General features: G+C 32.8%; 2 protein-coding genes across 7 annotated transcripts; both read right to left on the bottom strand.

Moving 5' to 3' along the window:
* Positions 1–2,896: 2,896 nt before the first annotated feature.
* Positions 2,897–6,943, bottom strand: LOC140882558 (uncharacterized). 6 transcript variants are annotated; one of them, XR_012150241.1, is made up of 9 exons: positions 6,593–6,943; positions 6,384–6,481; positions 6,078–6,189; positions 5,264–5,411; positions 4,875–4,990; positions 4,578–4,771; positions 4,367–4,489; positions 4,020–4,138; positions 2,897–3,156 (listed from the first exon to the last, which is right to left on the bottom strand). XR_012150241.1 is itself a non-coding variant. In XM_073288628.1 (6 exons), exons 4-6 carry the CDS (start codon positions 4,382–4,384, stop codon positions 3,066–3,068), a joined length of 228 nt encoding a protein of 75 aa, XP_073144729.1. In that variant the 5' UTR covers positions 4,385–4,489; positions 4,578–4,771; positions 4,875–4,990; positions 5,264–6,350; the 3' UTR covers positions 2,897–3,065. The 6 variants fall into 6 exon arrangements, 1 of the variants encoding a protein (XP_073144729.1); XR_012150240.1 differs by having other exon boundaries at positions 5,264–5,458; XR_012150239.1 differs by having other exon boundaries at positions 5,264–5,461.
* Positions 6,944–17,671: 10,728 nt separating this feature from the next.
* On the bottom strand, positions 17,672–19,981 carry LOC140878108 (uncharacterized). The gene is made up of 3 exons (XM_073281714.1): positions 19,400–19,981; positions 18,680–19,273; positions 17,672–18,415 (listed from the first exon to the last, which is right to left on the bottom strand). The coding sequence occupies exons 1-3, from the start codon at positions 19,979–19,981 to the stop codon at positions 17,672–17,674; spliced, it is 1,920 nt and encodes a 639-aa protein (XP_073137815.1).
* Positions 19,982–22,171: the final 2,190 nt, after the last annotated feature.

Here is a 22,171-nt window from a genome sequence, read left to right on the forward strand (position 1 = left end):
TGGTTGCAGCCTTGTCTGATCTTCCACATCAAAAAAGATTTTTTAAAATTTTATTAAGGCAGGTGAAGCGATGGCTACATCAACCTCTATCCGGGGTGAAATTTGTAGTGAGCTTATTTCACACAAAATGTCTCGCAGATCATCGCGATCAAACCGACATTCAGGATCTTCGAGAATCACCGATGAACAGATCAATGATCTCGTTCTTCGGTTGCAGCTAATTCTTCCTCAGATGCATAATAACCACTCAAACAAGGTGTTTGTCTCACTTCATTTTTTTAATAATGCGTGTTTATTAAAATATTTGTAATATGAACTTTTTGGTTCATATGATTATTTGTAATGATGCACACATGTTAATGAAGTATATACGTATACAGTTAATTAGTAGTGCTTGACACTCGGACACTCATGGAATATTTAACATAGAAATATAATACACGAAAATTGTAATTTTAGTTATGTATGTTTGTTTTAATTGTTGATATTTTTAGTTTTTTTTTTTCCTACAATATGCTGATTTAACTATGTACACGTTTAGAAGTTATATGCCGACGAAGAAAAAAAGACTAAATTAAAAAAAAATATTACAAAATTATTTAAATTTGAAACTTTCATCATTATATAACTACCTAGCTAAAAGCTTATATTTTCAAAAATTTTACAGATTCCAGCAGCTCAAGTGCTACAAGAGACATGCAGTTACATTCGAAATCTGCATGAAGAAACTTTCTTGCAAAATGAATATTTGAGATTTCATGAGTTCATCATCAAATTTTGTTTTCGTTTTGTTTTGTTTTAGAATCTAATATTTGTTCGTTTAATTGTTTATTTTTCTTGGGTTAATTAAGACAAAAATCGATGTAATAAGAGCCTTAGAGGGGTTTCATGCTGGGGAACATATTTCCTACTTTTCTATTCCTCTTTGGAAATCATACATAAATATTAATAAACTAGACATCATGTGATGTGTTTTAATCAATTTTCGGAAACGACAAATTCTTGTCCATACTGTCTTTATATATATTGAAAACACAAAAATATAAACAATTTTGGCGGCCAAAATGTTGGGAAAATTCTAAAATTTATAAAAAAAACTTTAAGGAAAAATTGCAAATTTAGTCCTATATATTTGTTATTTTGCGATTTTGGTCCTTTATGTTTTCACATTTTTGTTTTAGTCCGCTATCTTTATTTTTTTGGCAAATTTAGTCTTTTTTTCCGACGTGGCGCTGACGTGGCACCAATTCAGTGCTGATGTGGAGCTGACGTGTACAGTGCCACGTAAGCATTTTCGAATAAAAAGGACCGAAATTGCCAAAAATCAGAACATGCAGGACTAGAACTGAAATGTGAAAACATAGAGGGCCAAAATTGCAAAGTGACAAACATACCGGACTAAATTTGCAATTTTCCCAAACTTTAATTTGGTCCTTTGATTAATTAAAATTTGGTTATAAATGCAGTTAATTGTTTTTTTTTTTTGTTGCTCAACCAGTCTGATTTTTCCGAAATTCTTAATTTAAACGATATATAACAACAATATGAGACGTTATGTTAGTAAGTTGGATTAAACAAGAAAATACCAATTATTGCACTATGTCCATCAATTAATTAAGGAAAAATTACAAATTTAGTCCGATATGTTTGTCACTTTGCGATTTTATTCCTCTATGTTTTTACATTTCAATTTTAGTCCTGCATGTTTTGATTTTGGCAATTTCGGTCTTTTTTATTCGAAAATGCTTACGTGGCACTGTACACGCCAGCTCAACATCAGCACTGAATTGGTGCCGTCAGCGCCACGTCGGAAAAAGGACTAAAATTGCCAAAAAAATAAAGATAGCGGACTAAAACTGAAATCTGAAAATATAAAGGACTGAAATTGCAAAGTGACAAACATACAGAACCAAAAAAGCAATTTTCCCATTAATTAAATCTATGGTTCAAAATTAACCTTCAACTATAGGAAACTTACTTGATCCTTGGTTTTAATTGGATTTTTCCCCACAAATATAAATTTAGTGTAATTATATTTTATTTGAAAACTTTATTGTACATAAAATTATATTTTATATTATCACTATATATAATACCCAAAGAACAACATATATATATACATATATATATATATATATATATGAAGTCATGGTGTAATTTTAGATTTTCCTAGCTACAAAATACCGTTTATCTTATAAAAAAAACTACATGATTTTACTATATATTAATAAAATTAATTTTATGGCACTAGTAGAAAAATCACGTAAGACTTCGGTTAATAACCGAAGTCGTAGGCACTTAATTATCGAAGTAGTGTCACGTGAAGTAATATGGTACTTTTTTACTTCGCTGAATCATCGAAGTCTTATACCTTAAATTAACGAAGTCTTTGGTCATTTTTTGGAGGCAGAATTGGACCGGTGCCGAAGTAAAAATATATATTTTACTTCGCTAATTTCATAAGTTACGAAGTCAAATATATTCTTATACTTCGTCAATTAATGAATTTGCCGAAGTAAAAACTATGATTTTACTTCGGGTTTTGGACGAAGTTAAATATTGTCTATTACTTCGTTAATTTCGTATATAACCGAAGTAAAATGTATTCTTTTACTTCGATTTTTAATCAAATTTTTGAAGTTAAATATTGTCTATTACTTCAGTAATTTCAATAATATACAAAGTGAAATAATATTTTTTTACTTCGTTAATTTCTTATATTACCGTATTAAAATGCATTCTTCTACTTCGTCTATTAATAAAATTACTGAAGTAAATTATTTATTTAACTTCACCATTTAATTTGAGTGAAGTAACATATGTTTCACTACATTAAAATTTAGATACAAAAATAACACAACATAAATATATTTTTGAAATTTAAAATAGACTAATAAAATTCATAAATTATCCATCCCAAAATGACAAACATCCATAAATTTACAAGTATATCTACCAAAAATAACCCAAAAATATGCATGTATCCACAAGTATTTCCACAAAACTAGTGTATTCACAGAAACAAAACAAAATATTATCCCAACGTGCATGACACATTTAGGCACCTACACAGAAGTAGACGAATTCACTTCATTCACTTCTAACTTCATCAAATTGATCTTGGTTGTAATATTAGTTCTTGATGGATCCTGCAAACTGAAATGTAAAAAAATTAGATAGCTCAGTGTCAATTAGAATGATTTTCAGGAAACAAGTAATAGTGAGAGAAGATGTTATGGCTTGCCCCAATCTATGAACCCGATTCTGAACACACCGATACTTATTTAGATTTTAGGTGGTCCATGCTAATGGAAGAGAATAAGTAAAAGTTTGTCAATGATATGATAAAATGAAGACAGTGAACACTAGTAGAAAAATCGTAAAAGAACATTTAAAAGCAATCAGAAATTGCCATGTTCTGGGAAAAAACAATGTTGCAAAGTCATGGAAACAACATATAATGGAATTAATTTTGACATGCATGATTTACAATTAACTAGTATTGCAAAATATAACAGTTCATATTTTACTTCAGCATCTTTGAATACATAATATTGCATCATTTAATAAATCAAGGCTGAATACAAAACTTTTAGCTAAAAATTTTAAATACTATACATTTTGTTAAATAGTTTTAATAGTTTTTGAGTCTTGTCGTCCTCTTTCAAGTTTGATCATCATGTTTAAATAAAAGCAAAACATCGTATCTACATAATGCATCAAATTGTTCACATCAATTTTATCTAAATTACACCGAAAATACTATGACCATCACAAAACTATATATCCTCTATGTGTTCTATGGTTTCTCAAAACACTGGACTTCACCATGCCATTGCCATTTACATTTGTTTAACAGCGTTTTCAAGGTCATTTCCTCGGCATGAAAAAATAGAGTTAACATGATTCAAGAGAATCAAGACAAAAATACGGAGTACAGATCGGTTATGGACTGTAAAGTTAACTTCTAGCTAGGATCCACCGCCATGTTAAAGAAAAAAATGAATTACAGTATATACCTTGACATGTCAATGCTTTTCCATCTCCCAAAGTCCAAGCTGAAGAGTATGATAACTTGCTTCTTTCCATTAGAAGCAGCAAATCTTGACAGGTTCTTCGCGTACTCAATCACCATACCCTGTCGAGAGAAAATGTATTGTTGAGAGAGAAAAACGAAAATATAATTAACACGAGTTGAGAAAGAAATCACCATTCAAAAATCTCTCATGCTATGTATTCTTGTAAACCAAACCATGCATTTATAAGAGACTTCAGTTTATATTTCAACTTAGTTGTATAAATCAAAAGAGAAAGACACAAAACAACACTCACATTAGGGTTTGAATAACAACTATATTTTTTTCACCTTTCTGGCCCAAACCATATGTCATTGCTGCAGCTGTTGGTTCATTAATAATCCTTAAAACATTCAATCTGGAAATCGTTCCAGCATCTTTAATGGCTCGTCTCTGGGCATCATTAAAGTAAGCTGCAAGAAGGTAGGATAATTTCAGTAAAGACACAATGCCTAGCTATCCATCGTCTAACATTACAAGACTTCAAAGACCAAAGCTTACCAGGAACGGTGATAAAGAACTCACAAAGATGAGTTGGATGACTTAGCTAGATCCAATTCAAAGGGCTCATCTGGGTATAAATTCTTACAAATTTCTTCTGATGTCTTGATCAAAGTTCCTCCCACAGTAGAAACAACATTAGAATTGTACAGAATTCTCCCATTGAACTTCTCACAGTCAGATTTGTACAAGACCTGGAACATTGAGATCACTAATTAATTTACAATTAATCAGTTGATCTAATGTAGAGTCGAGTAAAATAAAAGCAAACTACAAAACTAAAGTACACAAGCATACTGGATTTAGCCTGTGGCAATTCCAAATCCATTCGCAGTCTAATGGAACCACCAATGGGCCTTCACACAGTGGGGATTCAGAATGTTGCCAGCAAAGGAAGACAACAAGTATTGTACCTGAAGGGTTATAAATTAGACAAATTAAATGGAAAGTATAACAACATCATGTGTTTCAATGTACTGAGTACAATACCGAAAACCACTGCATAAACTGAAAATTGTAGAATCCAAATTTATGGCATCAAGAATACGCAAAAAATCATAGTTGGATCACAATATTACTATCATTTGTTGCATTCCATGTCGAATGGCTCAATCGATTATTAAAAATTCCAAAAAACTGGAACATAAAAATTGTCAGTGTCAGCAATTTCGGAACAAAAGGCTTGCCTGGTAATGGCCCTTTTGATACCTCGCCCTTCATAAAGCCAACACTTTCTATCCACGGCCGTAAGAAACCGGAGCTGACCTTTTGCCGCAGATACAAGATCTATGCTAATTTCAATGCTCTGCGCTGCTTTCCACTCCATCTCCATTCCTTAACATTTCACCCACAAAATCCAGCTCTTATGAAGCATGCATGGACTACTGATTTGCATTGCACCTCTTTAGTTAATAGACAAACTTAAAAATACAAATACACTTTACATTATAGTGATCGAAAAGAAGAAGTAACAGATTAATAGCTAGCCAAGAAAATGAATAAGAACACAGAGATCATCATAAAGTTAAATGAATTGAAGTGAAGTCAAATAAGAACTCAGCAGCCAGAATATAGAAGCAGACCACCACAAAATCTTTCGATCAATCGAAATTCAAAGGCCATATAACCAATAATATTCATTAACTTAACTTAAAATTACCAAATATGATTGATCATAACACATGTAAACTTGCTTAAAATCACTAGAACTGCAACAGAAATAGTATTTTTAATAGAATATATTGAACTGAGAGCAAATTTGTTACGAGACGGTCTTAAAAGCGGAATCCAATCCAACAGATATGGGATAAAACATCCCCTAACTCAGCAGCAAATTACGTTTAACCATATTTGACCAGGGTCATCCTCAGCCTCAATCCAACCAACACACACGCTTGCTTTTGGCTCAAAAGAGGAATCGCATCTTAGCACACACAAGAAAAACAAAGCAAAGAAAAGAATACCGTTGTCAAAACAATATATATATATATATACACATACACATGAAGGCAGCCGCAAAGCCAGCTGAGAAAGAAGTGAGGGGTTGGTGGTGGATGGCGATGTTGGGGCAGAGCAACTACGATCTGTCGTACAAGATCTTGCTCATCGGAGACTCCACGGTCGGCAAGAAAATGGAAACCATCGAAGGAGACAAAGCAAACAAAAATATCACAAAGAATTCTTAGTAATTACTAAATTATAAACACAATAATGCAAATAAATTTATCAAATCAAATATATGTACTCTTCACAAACTCCTTAAACTCAAAACCCACAAGCTGGAATAGAGTAGGCCGTTATACTTACCCAAAAATTCCAAATCACTGCTGGAAATTGTTGAAAAAAGGTTGGGTAGGTTTGAAACTCTCGTAAGCTTGAACACCAACATCTCACGACTCAAATCCCTGAGAATTGATCCGAAATCAGTCATAAATTGGAAGCACTAACTTACGATTAGAAATAAAAACACATCAAGAATCCCAAAAAAATTAGTTGGAATCGAAGCGCATTCGCACGCTGAGAAACAGCCCTCGAGCAGCAGCTTCAAACGCGCGATTTGGAGCTCTTTTCCTTCGATTCAGGGAACAGCTTACGATTGCGACATACGGATGTATTCTTGACCCATTCACTCGAGAGTCTCCTGTTTCTACCCAAAACCCTTGCGATTGTAATTCTTGCTCCTAGTCAAGCTGTGGCGGAACACCATGGCATAAAACTCCGACTCCATTGAGGCGGGAGATGAGGGATAATCTCTTGCAGCTGCTGGACGCTAAGGTTGAAAGAAGAAAGGGATCGGGGATTCGGGCATTTGGAGGTTTTTTTACGGTAGCAGAGATAAAAAGTTGGAAAGAAATGAAAATGAAAGGGAGATTAAAGTACTGGGTTCGGATTTATGTTTTTACTTCAGAACTTTTCAATTTAATTTTTTTAAAATCATATTACTTCATCACATATAATATGCCGAAGTAAAAGTTTACTTAAAATCATTAGTGAAGCCCGTGTTTTTTAAACTCCAAAGTAAAAGGTGTGTGTTTACTTCGCTAGTATTATTACCGAAGTTGATGATTATATATTACTTCGTAATTATTGAATGCCAAAGTAAAAATTGGCGAAGTAAAAGCCCACAATTCTACTAGTGTCTTTATATTTATTTTTCTCAATTTAAAAAATTAGTAACTTTTATATGTTTTGAAAACTTTCGTTCTTTTTTTTAAGAACCTAAGCATCTCATGCATTGGGATCTGCTAGTATTGACTAATTAATATATGCATATAGGAACTACAAGATCAGCAGAGAACACGTAAATATGGCATGAAAGCTGCTAACTAACTAAAATTGTCTGCTTATAATATCTGTCTTATTTTTATTTTTCCATTAAATCTGGTTATCTTATCTGAATTTTATTCTAGTTTATGATAACACTAATAATTTAATTTAATTTGGTCACAAACTCAGTTATGGGGATATAATTCAAACCATCGGGTGGCATCAAGAAACCATTTTGTTAATATATTAAATTTAATTATAATCTATTGAATTCCTTCATGACTTTGCCATCTTTCGATCCGACTCGATGATCGAAATTAGATGTAGGTTGTGTGTTCGTGCAAATATGACTGTTAATGACGGAACCAGAATTATCAATTTACCCTGACTAAAATTTTAAGCCCTCATTGGTTTAATTTTTTAATTGCGCTAATTGAGCTAATAACACATTAATCTAATTAAAACATTTTTCGTTAATCACACTTTCTTCAGGATGTGATGTCCTTGTTATGGTAATATACTGTATCGTATATATCGTACCAAAAAATGTGTACCATACCCATAATTACAGTATAAAATTTTTTTGTAACGATACCGTACCGAGCATTTCGGTATACCAAAAATTTCGGTACATATAACTAGCATACCGATTATACCAAATTTTACTGTATACCGAGATTTCAATACGATATCGGTATATACAAAAAAAGACCTTATATTTTTTAAAGTTTATAAATTTATTGTTCAAAAATATTAATATGTTTTAAAATTTTTATATAATGTTTGGATATATCGGTATATCGTATATACCAAAATTTTTAAATTTCATACCGTAATGGTACCCGATCGAAATACCGAAAATTCAATATGTTTTTGTACGTTAACCTCGGTACACCGAAAATTCGGTATTTTTCTCACGCTCGTCGTGGATTAGTCATTTAAGGCCTCCAGGATGCATTCATTTTTTATCCCGTAAATCGTCCAAGGTCGACATAAGTCTAAAGTTCGATGTGTCCAACAAGTTTTTTTCCCCATTATTAATGCATATATATGTTTTTCTACCAGGATGCTAACATGACACGGATCGAGTACATCAATATCAACACAAAATTTTAATGACCTATAAAATCCGATAAATGATTTATTATTTTAATCTTTCGTATTACGATGCATTATGCTAATATTTTTGTAAGAGGAGAACTCGTCCGCACAAGAAAATATTATCGTGCCAGAAAGTGTTGTTGTCTACTTGTCTACGTATGAGAAATTGAATTCGCAGAAAGATAAACATGCACTTCCCGGTAAATTAATTAAAGATTTTCAAGGATTTGATTAAAGATTTTCGCGATCACTAATTCTTCACCTAATTTTGACTAAAAAGGGAGATGAATTGGTTAAATGGGTTTGGTCTTCTTTTTGTACTAAAAACGGAGATGAATGGGTTAAATATGGATTTCGTATTATGATGGTTAGTCAAGTAAGCACTCTCATATAATTTTACACTAAAAAATAACCAAATTATTCATGCCTTTAAAAAAATTGCCTCGAAAAATTATACTTCAATATTCTTCAAGAGCCAAATTACGGTTTCGAAACTTGCAAGTTTTCATTTTCTCTGTCCTGTTATCAATCAATTTATGGCTTTGGTCACTAACTTGTATTTCTTTTAGCTAGTTTTAGTATTTTTCACAACGCGTAATATCAAACACATAAGTTAACCAATAACAAGATCAACAAAGACATGCACGTTACATGATAAACATATATTTTAATTCCCTTTTTAAGATGAATAATCTGTACACGAACTCCTCTTTTTATATCTTCAATTTTCTCAGAAATTTAATTTACTCGAAATTTTTTTAAAGATAAATACTTTCGTATGAAAATTCTTATTTTGTCAAATAAATTTTTTAACCTTTTTGTTAATTGCATTATGATCATTCATTCATTTGCAACACAATTTAGGTATACATATATATACATATACATATACATATATATATATGCATGTATTTGTTAATGTGAGAAGTAGTTTATTATAATTGAATATCGAATCCGAAATCTCATATGAAACACGAGACCTTAATGTGTTACAAATCATGACGCATGATTCTGGTCAAAGTTTTTCATTTTAAAAATTTGACTATTCACTTTCTTACTTAGAGAGTGTTTGCATTCTTTAAAAACAAGTATTTAAAGATTTTTTCTTAACATTTTTTTTTAAAAAAAATCAATAATCACTTGACTTTAGACTTTAGAGTTTACAACGTTTTTCAAAATTCCTCAACTTTCTGAAAATGTGAATGATCATTTATGGAAAATACTAACCGTAGTTTGTGGTGAGGAGTGAAATACGTGAAACCCTAACAAACATTGACCGAATTTATTGAAACAATTATTTTTTTCTAGTAAACGACTTTGCTCTATTCAAAACGCATATATTTATTACTGTTGTGAAAAGTAAAATTTATAAAACTCAAAAACTCAAAATATTCTCAAACTTCACACTTTAAATTTATTCTCTCAAATTGTGTTTTTCTACACAAATGGAGAGACCTATTTATAGATCTCAATGGGAGATTAGTTCAAAAATTAAATTATCATCATCTACATCATCACACACTAATTTTCAAAATAATACAACTCAATTTTCAGCAATTCTAATATAATATAATATATTTTCAACACTCCCCCTTGTGATGATGATCGTCATATGATGATTGTCTTTATTACGTGTTTTATGCTGCCTCGTTAAAAACCTTGCTAGGAAAAACCCAATGGGATAAAAACCATAGCAAGGAAAAAAGAGTGCAGCCACGTAAACTTTCCCTCATGTTAATATGAGTGATTCTTCACATATTCCGTAGATTGCGCATCCCAATGTTGTATATATGCTTTCTGAATATCGTCGTGGGAAGTGCCTTTGTGAAGAGATCTGATGAGTTCTCACTTGATTGAATGTAACAGATATCAATATCTTTATTCTTCTCAAGCTCTTGAGTGTAGGCAAAGAACTTTGGGGGGATATGTTTGGTTCTGTCACTTTTGATGTATCCTTATTTCATTTGAGAAATACATATAGCATTGTCTTCATACAACGTCACAGGCTTCTTGTCTACTGATAATCCACAAGAAGTTTGGATATGTTGTGTCATTGATTTTAACCACACACATTCACGACTTGCTTCATGTAATGCAATAATATCGGCGTGATTTGATGAAGTTGTTACGAGTGTTTGTTTCTGTGAACGCCAAGAAATTGTGGTGCCTCCACGAGTAAATACATATCCGGTTTGGGAACGTGCCTTATGTGGATCAGATAAATATCCAGCATCAGCATAACCAATGATACTTTGATTGGTATCTTTTGAGTACAAAAGTCACAAATCTGTCGTTCCTCGTAGATAACGGAATATATGTTTAATTCCGTTCCAGTGCCTCTTTGTTGGATATGAACTGAATCTTGCCAATAATTTTACAGCAAAAGATATATCAGGTCTAGTGCAATTTGCAAGATACATAAGGGCACCAATGACACTTAGATATGGTACTTTTGGACCAAGAATAACTTCATCATCCTCACATGGACGGAATGGATCCTTTTCTATGTTTAATGATCTTACAACCATTGGAGTACTTAATGGATTTGATTTATCCATATTAAAACGTTTAAGGATCTTTTCTGTATAATTTGCCTGGTGGACAAAAATTCCACATTCTTTTTGTTCGATTTGCAAACCCAGACAGTACTTGGTTTTTCCAAGATCCTTCATTTCAAATTCTTCTTTCAAGTACATCATAACTTCTTGAATTTCTTTATTCGTTCCAATGATGTTTAAATCATCAACATATACAACAATAATTACACATCCGGATGTTGTTTTCTTGATGAAAACACAAGGGCATATTGGATCATTTACATATCCCTTTTTCATCAAGTGATCACTTAGCCGATTATACCACATTCGGCCTGATTGCTTCAACCCATATAATGATCTTTGCAATTTTACAGAATAAAATTCTCTGGGTTTTGAACTTTGTGCTTCAGGCATCTTAAATCCTTCAGGGATTTTCATGTATATATCACTATCAAGTGATCCGTATAAGTAAGCTGTAACAACATCCATAAGACACATTTTCAAATTTTCAGACACTGCCAAACTAATCAAATATCGAAACGTAATTGCATCCATAACAGGAGAATACGTTTCTTCATAATCAATTCCAGGCCTTTGAGAAAAACCTTGTGCAACAAGTCTAGCTTTATATCTGACTATTTCATTTTTCTCATTTCGCTTTCGAATAAAAATCCATTTGTATCCAACAGGTTTTACACCTTCAGGTGTGAGGACTATAGGTCCAAAAACATTACGTTTATTCAGAGAATCCAATTCAACCTGGATGGCATCTTTCCATTTGGCCCAATCATGACGAGTTTTACATTCACCAAAATATTTTGGTTCATGATCCTCATTTTCATTTATGATGTCACAAGCCACATTATAAGAAAATATCTCATCAATATCTTCTATGTCTTTTTGGTTCCATATTTTTCCAGTATTAATATAATTGATAGAGATTTCACGATTCTCGTCAGTTTGTGGTTCTGACAGAACATTTTCATCATCAGGTGTTTCTTCTGGAACACCATTTCCTATTTTATGATCATCGTGCTTCTCTATGCCTTTTCTTTTCCGAGGATTTTTATCCTTGGAACCGACTGGCCTTCCACGCTTCAGGCGTTTAATGACATCATGAGTGTCTTCAATCTGTTTCTTTGGAATTTCAATTCGAGCTGGGGAATTTATAGCATGTATATATGATTTTGTCACCCCTTTTGTGTCTGCAAATGCATCTGGCATTTGATTTGCTATTCTTTGCAAATGTACAATTTGCTGTACATCTTTTTCACATTGTTTGGTCCTTGGATCCAAATGTAACAATGATGATACATACCATGTGATTTTTTTTTCGATGTGTTTCTTTTCTCCCCCTAACACTGGAAATATTTCTTCATTAAAATGACAATCAGCAAAGCGTGCTATAAACACATCGCCTGTCTGAGGCTCAAGATATCGAATGATTGATGGACTATCATAACCGATATAAATACCGATTTTTCTTTGAGGACCCATTTTTTATCGTTGAGGTGGTGCAATAGGCACATACACCATACATCCAAAAATTCTTAGATGAGAGATATTTGGTTCTTTACCAAATGCAAGTTGCAATGGGGAGAATTTATGATATGCACTTGGTCTGATGCGAATTAATGCCGCAGCATGTAAAATTGCATGTCCCCATATAGAAATAGGGAGTTTTGTTTTCATAATCATTGGTCTAGCAATCAGTTGTAGACGTTTAATCAATGATTCAGCTAATCCATTTTGCGTATGAACATGAGCTACAGGATGTTCAACAGTGATTCCCATTGACATACAATAATCATTGAAAGTCTGGGATGTAAATTCTCCAGCATTATCAAGTCTTATTTTCTTGATTGTATAATCGGGAAATTAATTTCGCAATTTTATTATTTGAGCCATCAATCTTGCAAATGCCACATTCCGAGTTGACAATAAGCATACATGTGGCCATCTGCTAGAGGCATCGATCAATACCATAAAATATCGAAATGGTCCACATGGTGGATGAATTGGCCCACAAATATCACCCTGAATATGTTCAAGAAATATGGGTGATTCAGTTTGGATTTTAGCTGGTGATGGTCTTATAATAAGTTTTCCAAGTAAACATGCTTTACATTGAAACTTATTATTCTGAAAGATTTCTGGTCTTTCAGTGGATGACCATGTGTATTTTCAATAATTCTTCGCATCATTGTTGAACCAGGATGTCCCAATCGATCATGTCAATTTGTTAATATTGATGAATTATCCATCACCATATTTGATTCAATTGGACTTATATGTGTATAATGCAATCCAGTAGGGAGCATTGGTAGTTTCTCAACTACAAATTTCTTTCCTGACTTATATGTGGTAAGACACATATATTTCTGATTTCCATCAGTCATTGTCTCAGTATCATACCCATGAGAATATATGTCATTAAAACTCAACAAATTTCTTTTCGATCGTGGTGAATATAAAGCATCATTTATCAAAAATTTTGTACCATTAGGTAACAAAAATTTCTCTTTACCAAAACCTTCAATCAAGTCTACAGGACCTGATATTGTATTCACCATTGTTTTTGTTGGTTTTAGTTCCAAGAAATATCTTTCATCTCGAAGAATAGTGTGCGTTGTACCACTATCCGGTATGCAAATTTCCATGATATTATTTCCATGTTTGCTCATAGTATTTTTCATATCAAACTTCACAAAAATGTAATAAAGAAAAATTAAGTACAATACAAATGTAAAATATAACATGCTTTATAATACAAAAATGCATGAAAAATACAAATTTGTTACAATCTAGTCCCACCAATCTTTTAATCAATGTCTTCGAAATCATTCAAAAAATCTGCAGCACTGAAACTAGTTGAACCAATTAAATGGTCACTATTTTCAACAAAATTGGTCTCTTTTCCTTTCCCCTTTATCGATTCTTTATAGAGTTTACAAAGGTGCTCGGGGGCTCGACAAGTTCGTGACCAATGTCCCGGAGTGCCACATCTATAACAAACACTCTTGGTTCTTTTTGAGTGATTTTCATTTTCACTCATGTTTTCATGCTGCCTTTTTATTGGGTGGTGCGTGACGCTCTTTTGAGATAAGTTACTGAAATAACTATCTCGATTATTTTCATATCCACGACCGCGTCCACGACAATGGTCATTTCTACGTCCACGTCCACGCCCACGTCCTCGACCTCGTCCACGACTAAAATCTGGTCTATTCCTTTGATTTTGGTTTTCATTTTTCATTACGACATTTGCTTCAGGAAATGTCGTTGATCCAGTGGGTCGGGATTGATGATTTCTTACTAACAATTCGTTGTTCTTTTCCGCCACAAGAAGACATGCGATTAGTTCGGAATATCTCAAAAATACACGCACTCTATACTATTGTTGTAGAGTTATATTCGATGCGTGAAAAGTGGAAAATGTTTTTCTCAAGCATTTCCATCTCTGTGACTTCAAGTCCACAGAATTTTAATTGCGAGACTATTCGATACATCGCAGAATTATAATCACTGACTTTTTTAAAGTCTTGGAATATCAACGTATTCCATTCATCACGGGCGGTCGGGAGTATCACTTCCCTTATATGCTCAAATCTTTCTTTCAGCTCTTTCCATAAAGTCATTGGGTCTTTTTCTGTGAAATACTCACATTTCAACCCTTCATCAAGATGTCGGCGCAAGAAAATCATAGTTTTTGCTTTATCTTGTGAGGTTGATATATTATTTTCTTTAATGCTTTCACTTAAACCCAATGACTCAAGATGCATCTCAACATCAAGAGTCCATGGCATATAATTTTTTCCAGTGATATCGAGTGCAACGAATTCAAGCTTTGCCAAGTTTGACATGGTGGCACTAGAAAAATAACAATGCATTTTATTAGTTAATTTCCATTAATATGACAATACAAAATAATGGATAAACGATGAGTACAAGTAAGTGTACAAATAGAGAAAAAGCATGTGGTAGAAAATCGCTGGTGAGTACAAAACTCGTGAGCATGATGATCATAATCGTTATGAAAAATATCCTTAGAAAAGCCAAAAACTCCATCTTCTTCTTTTTCGAAAAAAACCGAGGAGAAAATGTTTTGAGATGAAGAATGAATTTTGGTGTTATTGAAAATAAGTTTGAGTAAAAATATTTATAGGCCAAAAACTAGCCGTTTGTGACCGTTGGGGGTAAAGAAAAATTGAGTATGTGTTGAATAAAAATTTGTGATAATGATACAATGCATATAATGATAATCATAATTAAATAATTATGTATATCATATCACATTATTATAAGATCGGTGTCGTAGACAGTCTTTTATATAATATTGTGAAATTATACCAATATAGTTAGTATAAAGTCAGGTATAGTATATCATATCACATTATTATAAGATCGGTGTCATAGACAACCTTTTATATAATAACATGACATTATACAAATATGATTATAATGTTTAAAAACCTTAGAGGCTTTTATACTTGTCGTATCCCTTACCGGAAGTGTGGGATGTCGTCTTAACATCCTCCCAGGATTTATAACAAGTTTTTTAAAAAATTCATAAAATGATATTATATATTAATATATACACAATAAAAATATATAAACAGTAAAATAAAAATTCTTACTTGTTGAATATTTTTGACTTCTTCTTGTATTTTGGAGCGTCGGAAATTATAGAGAACCTTCGAGCGATCGTGCTGATAACGTGTTGTGAAAAGTAAAATTTATAAAACTCAAAAACTCAAAATATTCTCAAACTCCACACTTTAAATTTATTCTCTCAAATTGTGTTTTTCTACACAAATGGAGAGACCTATTTATAGATCTCAATGGGAGATTAGTCCAAAAATTAAATCATCATCATCTACATCATCACACACTAATTTTCAAAATAATACAACTCAATTTTCAACAATTCTAATATAATATAATATATTTTCAACAATTACATTATAATTATAATAAATAACTTTGACCGACATTATTGCAACTATCTTGCTATTGGTATTTTACTTATCCTCACTTTCTCATATTTAAACTTGTATGTGTTTTCATACAAAATAAGAAAATTAAATTTTAAAACGAAACTTTCAGTTTTGCCAAATTTTAATTAATGAATATCTTTTTAATCAATAATTAATGAATATTTTGATAAAATAAAAAAAAATTAGAAGTAACTGATGTGTTTAATGATGGTATCCTGGTAAAAAGAATATATAAAATATGTTTTAAAAAAAATACAGACTATATGTTTGGGACAAGGAATTAAAAAAATATAGTAGCTTTTATTTTTAGAATGGGGAGATTACATGTAATCAGGGTTTTTTATTAAATTAATATAAAATAAATAAATATTAATTAAAATAATGCATTTTTAAAATTTTTATCAAACTATGCCATTCCGGGACAGACTGTCCCGGATTCAGAAGAGATGTGTCTGACATCTGCTGAATCCGGGACAGTCTGTCCCGGATTCAGGTTTATTAATTAAAAAAAAAGACTCATTTTTGGGAAAAAAAAAACCGGTTATTGCAAAAGAAAAAAAAATGTCTTGTCGATCAAGAGAGCTCCGGATTCAGAAAGCACCAACACATTAATTGTCCAGCACCAACACATTAATTGCCCATAAATTGATTCTTACTTTATGGACTAAAATTATTATTTGTATGAATTATTGTTTCCAACCAGGAGCTCCAGAATTATTATTTTTTATTTCCAACAATACTCTTCAATTTTAAATAATTAAAAATTCAACAAATTCAATAATAATTACTTTTGATTTAGAATATAACTAAATTATAGTTACTGTAATTATTATTCACCATATTTTAATTTTATTGATCATTATAATATATTATTTATTTAACAATAATATTGTGATGTTTCTAACTTTATTTAACATTAAATATTTAATTATTATAATAAATACATATTTATATTATAATTAAATTTAATTATTTTATATATTTCAATTATTATTTTAGTTAATCTTTGGGGTTAGGAAATTTAAATCAGTAAAAAATTAATAATTAATATATTATTTAAATTTGTACTATAATTTTTTAATTTTAAATATTTTCAATAATTATTTGTCGAAATAATTATAATAAATTCAAAATTATTAATTGTATTATAATATATTTTATTCTTAAATTCAAACAATTAATGAAATTTACCTAAGGAGATATATACGAATTAAAAAATAATAATTGAAATATATATTAGCAAATTTAAAAATTTTAATATTAATTATTAATTAATTACAAATTTAAATTCAAATTTTTACAAATTTTTTAACAAATTGAAATATATATTAGCAAATTTTTTACAAATTGAAATAAGAAATTTTAATTATTTTCAATAATTCTTTGTCGAAATAATTATAATAAATTCAAAATTATTAATTGTATTATAATATATTTTTACCTAAGGAGATATATACGAATTAAAAAATAATAATTGAAATTTAAATATTTCTAAAATTAAAAAATTATAGTACAAATTTAAATATTATATTAATTATTAATTTTTTACTGATTTTAATTTTCTAACCCCAAAGATTAACTAAAATAATGATTGAAATATATAAAATAATTAAATTTAATTATAATATAAATATGTGTTTGTTATAATAATTAAATATTTAATGTTTTTTTTTTACGGTCAATTTTTTGTAATTTATTGCAATAATAATAGGTCTTTAGTTACAAGATGAATTAACCAGACAGGGAAGTCTCCAATCTTCCACACAAAATTGGAAGAGGAAGAAATAGAAAAGGCATCAATCGAGTGAGCTACAACATTTGCCGATCGCCGAATATGAGTAAGGTTTGTGTTACTTCGAGAATCCAGAAGACGTCTAATATCAGTAGCAATGGATCCTGCATAATTAAGATCCTCTTCTGGCGTAGTGACTGCTTGCACCGCCAGAAGAGAATCTGAAGTGAAATGGTTAACCTGAAAGTTGTGAGTCTGAGCAACCTTAAAACCTTCTTGAATTGCTAAGAGTTCAGCAAATAACACAGATTGAGGATTATCAATTTGACGACCAAAATCCAATATAGGTTGTCCTTCATGATTACGAATGACCCTACCAATTGCAAAAGAGCTAGTATTCTCATTGTAGGCAGCATCTACATTCATTTGAAGATTATTCTCAGATGGGGCAGCCCATGTCTCAGGTGAGCTGCAATTAGATTTCGCAAATCCCACATCCAGGGCCGTGCGTGCACTTTGAAATTCTTGAAGCAATTTCTCTCCCCAATCAGACAAAATCCCTTTTGTACCACTATCGTTCTTATGGATCAATCTTAATCTCTCATTCCAAGTGGCCCAAGTCCTCATTACAAACACCTCAAAATCATTCTTTTTAAGCTTTTGTTTAAACCAAAGAAATAAATCGAGGACATCCAAATGACATACCTGCTTTAACAACACCCAGAAACATGAATTTTTCCAGTTTTGTTTTATGAAAGGACACAGAAACAAAGCATGAGAAGTGGAGTCCTCCTGCGTCCTACACAACGGACACCAAACATTCACTGGTACATGATGCAACATGAGATTTAGCTGAGTTGGAATGATATTATGAACCACCCTCCAACAGAATATTCAAATTTTAGGTGGTATCGAAAGAGCCCAAAGGAACTGCCACCAACTCTTTAATCGAGAACATGAACTCGAAACTGGTGAGTCATAAAAACCCATCTCTGACTTATATCCCTCACGGACTGAATATCTACCTTTTGGGTCGAGAGGCCAGAATCGGAAATCCTGTTGTTGATCTGAGAAAGTTGGGATAGCCAATATTTCTTTTGCCAGGTAAGGTGGAAATAACTGTTGCACCAGCTGTGTATTCCAACCCCCATTTACCATGAGGTCCTTTACTTTTGAGTGTAAATCATGCTCTTGGATCATATTAACTCGGACCCTTATTTTTGAAATCCATCTATCTTTTGAGATATCAATCTTGGCTCTATCTCCCACATGCCAACAAACTTCCTTTTCCAGCAAGGGCCTGCTCCATAGCAAGGAACGCCAAAGGTAAGAAGGGTTACTACCAAGGCCAGCTTCCATAACATCTTGGTGACAAAAATATCTTGCTTTGAGAACACGAGCAACCAGCGAGTCCGGATCTTTTATAATTCGCCATATTTGTTTGGCCAGTAAAGCCTTGTTAAAAGTATCCAATTGGCGAAAACCCAATCCTCCCATACCCTTGGGCTTACACAGAAATTTCCATGTTTTCCAATGCATTCTTTTCTTACCCTCGTCAACACCCTACCAAAAGTTAGAACATTCCTGATCTATGTCATTACAAATTGACTTAGGAATGCGGAAACAAGACATAGCATAGATGGGAATTGACTGTAAAACTGATTTAATTAAAGTCTCCTTACCACCAACTGAGAAATTTTTGCTTCCCCAGCTTTGTATCCTTTTCACAACCCTCTCCACTAAATATCGAAATTGCAAACTCTTGCTTCGTGCTGAGATTGATGGTAGGCCAAGATAAACCTCATGACTTTGCATAATTGAGATGGCTAGACTAGACTTAATGCTTTCTGCCATAGCTGCATTTGTATTCGGGCTAAAAGAAACCGATGACTTCTCATAGTTAATGAGTTGTCCCGAAGCCTTCTCATATCGGATTAGGCAATTTCGAATAGCCTCACAATCATTGATTGTGGCTTTGAAAAAGACCAAGCTATCATCAGCAAATAACAGGTGAGTAATAGATGTACATGAAGATGCAATGCGGACACCTGTTAATGCACGATGTTCTTCTATTGATAGAATAGAAGACGATAATCCATGCGCATATAATACAAATAAATAAGGAGATAGATGATCTCCCTGGCGAAGGCCTCTACTGGGAACAATATTTCCAACAATATCACCATTAACAGAGAATGAGTACCTGACAGATCGCACACATCGCATTATTTTCTCCACCCAAATAGGTGAGAAACCCAACTTAAGCATCATACCCTCGAGAAAGCTCTATTCCACCCGATCATAAGCTTTGCTCATATCCAATTTGAGTGCTCCATACCCTTTCTGCCCCTTTTTTCTGCTTCTAATCCAATGTAAAGCTTCAAAGCTGAGGATAATATTATCAGATATCAGTCGTCCTGGAACAAAGGCACTTTGAAACTCATTTATTGTTCGTTTGAGAACATTTCTCAGACGATTTGTGAGGCACCGAGCAACTATTTTGTAACACACATTGCACAAGCTAATGGGTCTGAAATCCTTCAAAGTCATAGGAGTCTTTATTTTTGGTACCAGAGTAACAATTGTATCATTCCAATCATCAAGGCTCGCTCCATTATTGAGAATATTTAAGATAGCCTCCGTGACTTCCACCCCAATAACATCCCAATATTTCTTGAAAAAGAAAACAGACATACCATCCGGCCCAGGAGCTTTATCTGGGTGCATATCCAGCATTGCCTTCCGAACTTAATCAGGAGAAAAGGTAGCACTGAGAGCAGAATTCATGTCATGATCAATAGTAGTAGCCACACAATCCAATATCTGGTTTATTTCTTTGGCTGTTGGATTAGTAGACGTGAAGATATTATTAAAATAGTTCTCGATGATCTCATCCATCGAGTTTTTCTCTGTGCACCAATCACCATGAGCTTAAATAAGTCCACTGATATGATTTCTAACTCTCCTAGCCGAAGCACAAGCATGGAAGTATTTAGAATTCCTATCCCCTTGTGCAAGCCAAGTAACCCTGCTCCTTTGTTTCCAATACACTTCATCCTTGGTGACTAATTCCTCAAGAGCACCAATTGTGGAAACCAATTTATGCCACTGCTCATGGGTTTTCAAGGTATTCAAATGTTGTCTCTTAAGCAGCATCTGTTTGGGAAGTTTGCCAAATCGATCACCAGCCCAAAGCTTTAAAGTTTTCTTATAGTTTCGAAGGCGGATCGGTAAAGTCATAGTCCGGTTCTCCTTATCCCAACCTTTCTGAACCATCTCCTGACAGTCAGATTCAGTGGCCCAATGTTGCTCGAACCTCAAAACCGCTTGCTTCCGACCTAGTTTCTGCATCATTCCCCCTAGCTCCAAAAATATGGGTCTATGATCGGAGTGATAAAATTCTAAGGAATACACCTTAGACGTTGGGTAAAGCAATCTCCATTCGAAGGAAGCCACATATCTATCCAACCTTTCAAAAATAAGATTACCAGTAGAACGACGGTTAACCCACGTGAAAAATTCTCCTTCACCATGAAGATCCTGAAGCGAGCACTCGTCCAAGACTTCTCGGAAAGCCCTAGTTTGTGACAGAGTTCTTGGATTGCCTCCAAATTTTTCCCTATCAAAGCAGATCTCATTAAATTCGCCCCCTACTAATCACGGAAGATCACTAAGTTCGGCCATGCAAGATAAACGACGTAAAAGAGTCCATGATACATGTCTATTTCAAGACTCCGGGTTTCCATAGAAACCAGTAAATCTCCAGAACTTTTCATCATGTTTAACCATAAAGTAAGAATCAATTTATGGGCAATTAATGTGTTGGTGCTGGACAATTAATGTGTTGGTTCTTTCTGAATCCGGAGCTCTCTTGACCGACAAGACATTTTTTTTTCTTTTGCAACAATCGGTTTTTTTTGCCCCAAAAATGAGTCTTTTTTTTTATTAATAAACCTGAATCCGGGACAGATTGTCCCGGATTCAGTAGATGTCAGACTGACATCTCTTCTGAATCCGGGACAGACTGTCCCGGAATGGCATAGTTTGATAAAAATTTTAAAAATGCATTATTTTAATTAATATTTATTTATTTTATATTAATTTAATAAAAAAAAACCCCATGTAATCAAGGGCGTTATCGTCTTTATGGCTTCTAGGTCAATGGTCAAAAATTACGACTTATCACAATTGTCTTTTGTAATTCATGCAGAATGTTTACCAAAGATCTTTCTCTTACGACTCACTGTATCAAGACGGATCTTTTCAGCGTGCTTATGTCCTCACTCACACGCACCATGAGAAACTTCCCAGGGGGTCACCCATACTATAATTGCCCCTAGTCAAGCACGCTTAACTTTAGAGTTCTTATGTGATGAGCTCCCGAAAAAAAGATGCACCTTCTTGATATGAGCAGTACATATGAAATCTTTTAAGTCCTCCCCAACTATGTAGTCCCATACC

Source organism: Henckelia pumila, chromosome 2, assembly GCF_033568475.1.
Source record: "Henckelia pumila isolate YLH828 chromosome 2, ASM3356847v2, whole genome shotgun sequence".
In the NCBI taxonomy this organism is placed as follows: domain Eukaryota; kingdom Viridiplantae; phylum Streptophyta; class Magnoliopsida; order Lamiales; family Gesneriaceae; genus Henckelia; species Henckelia pumila.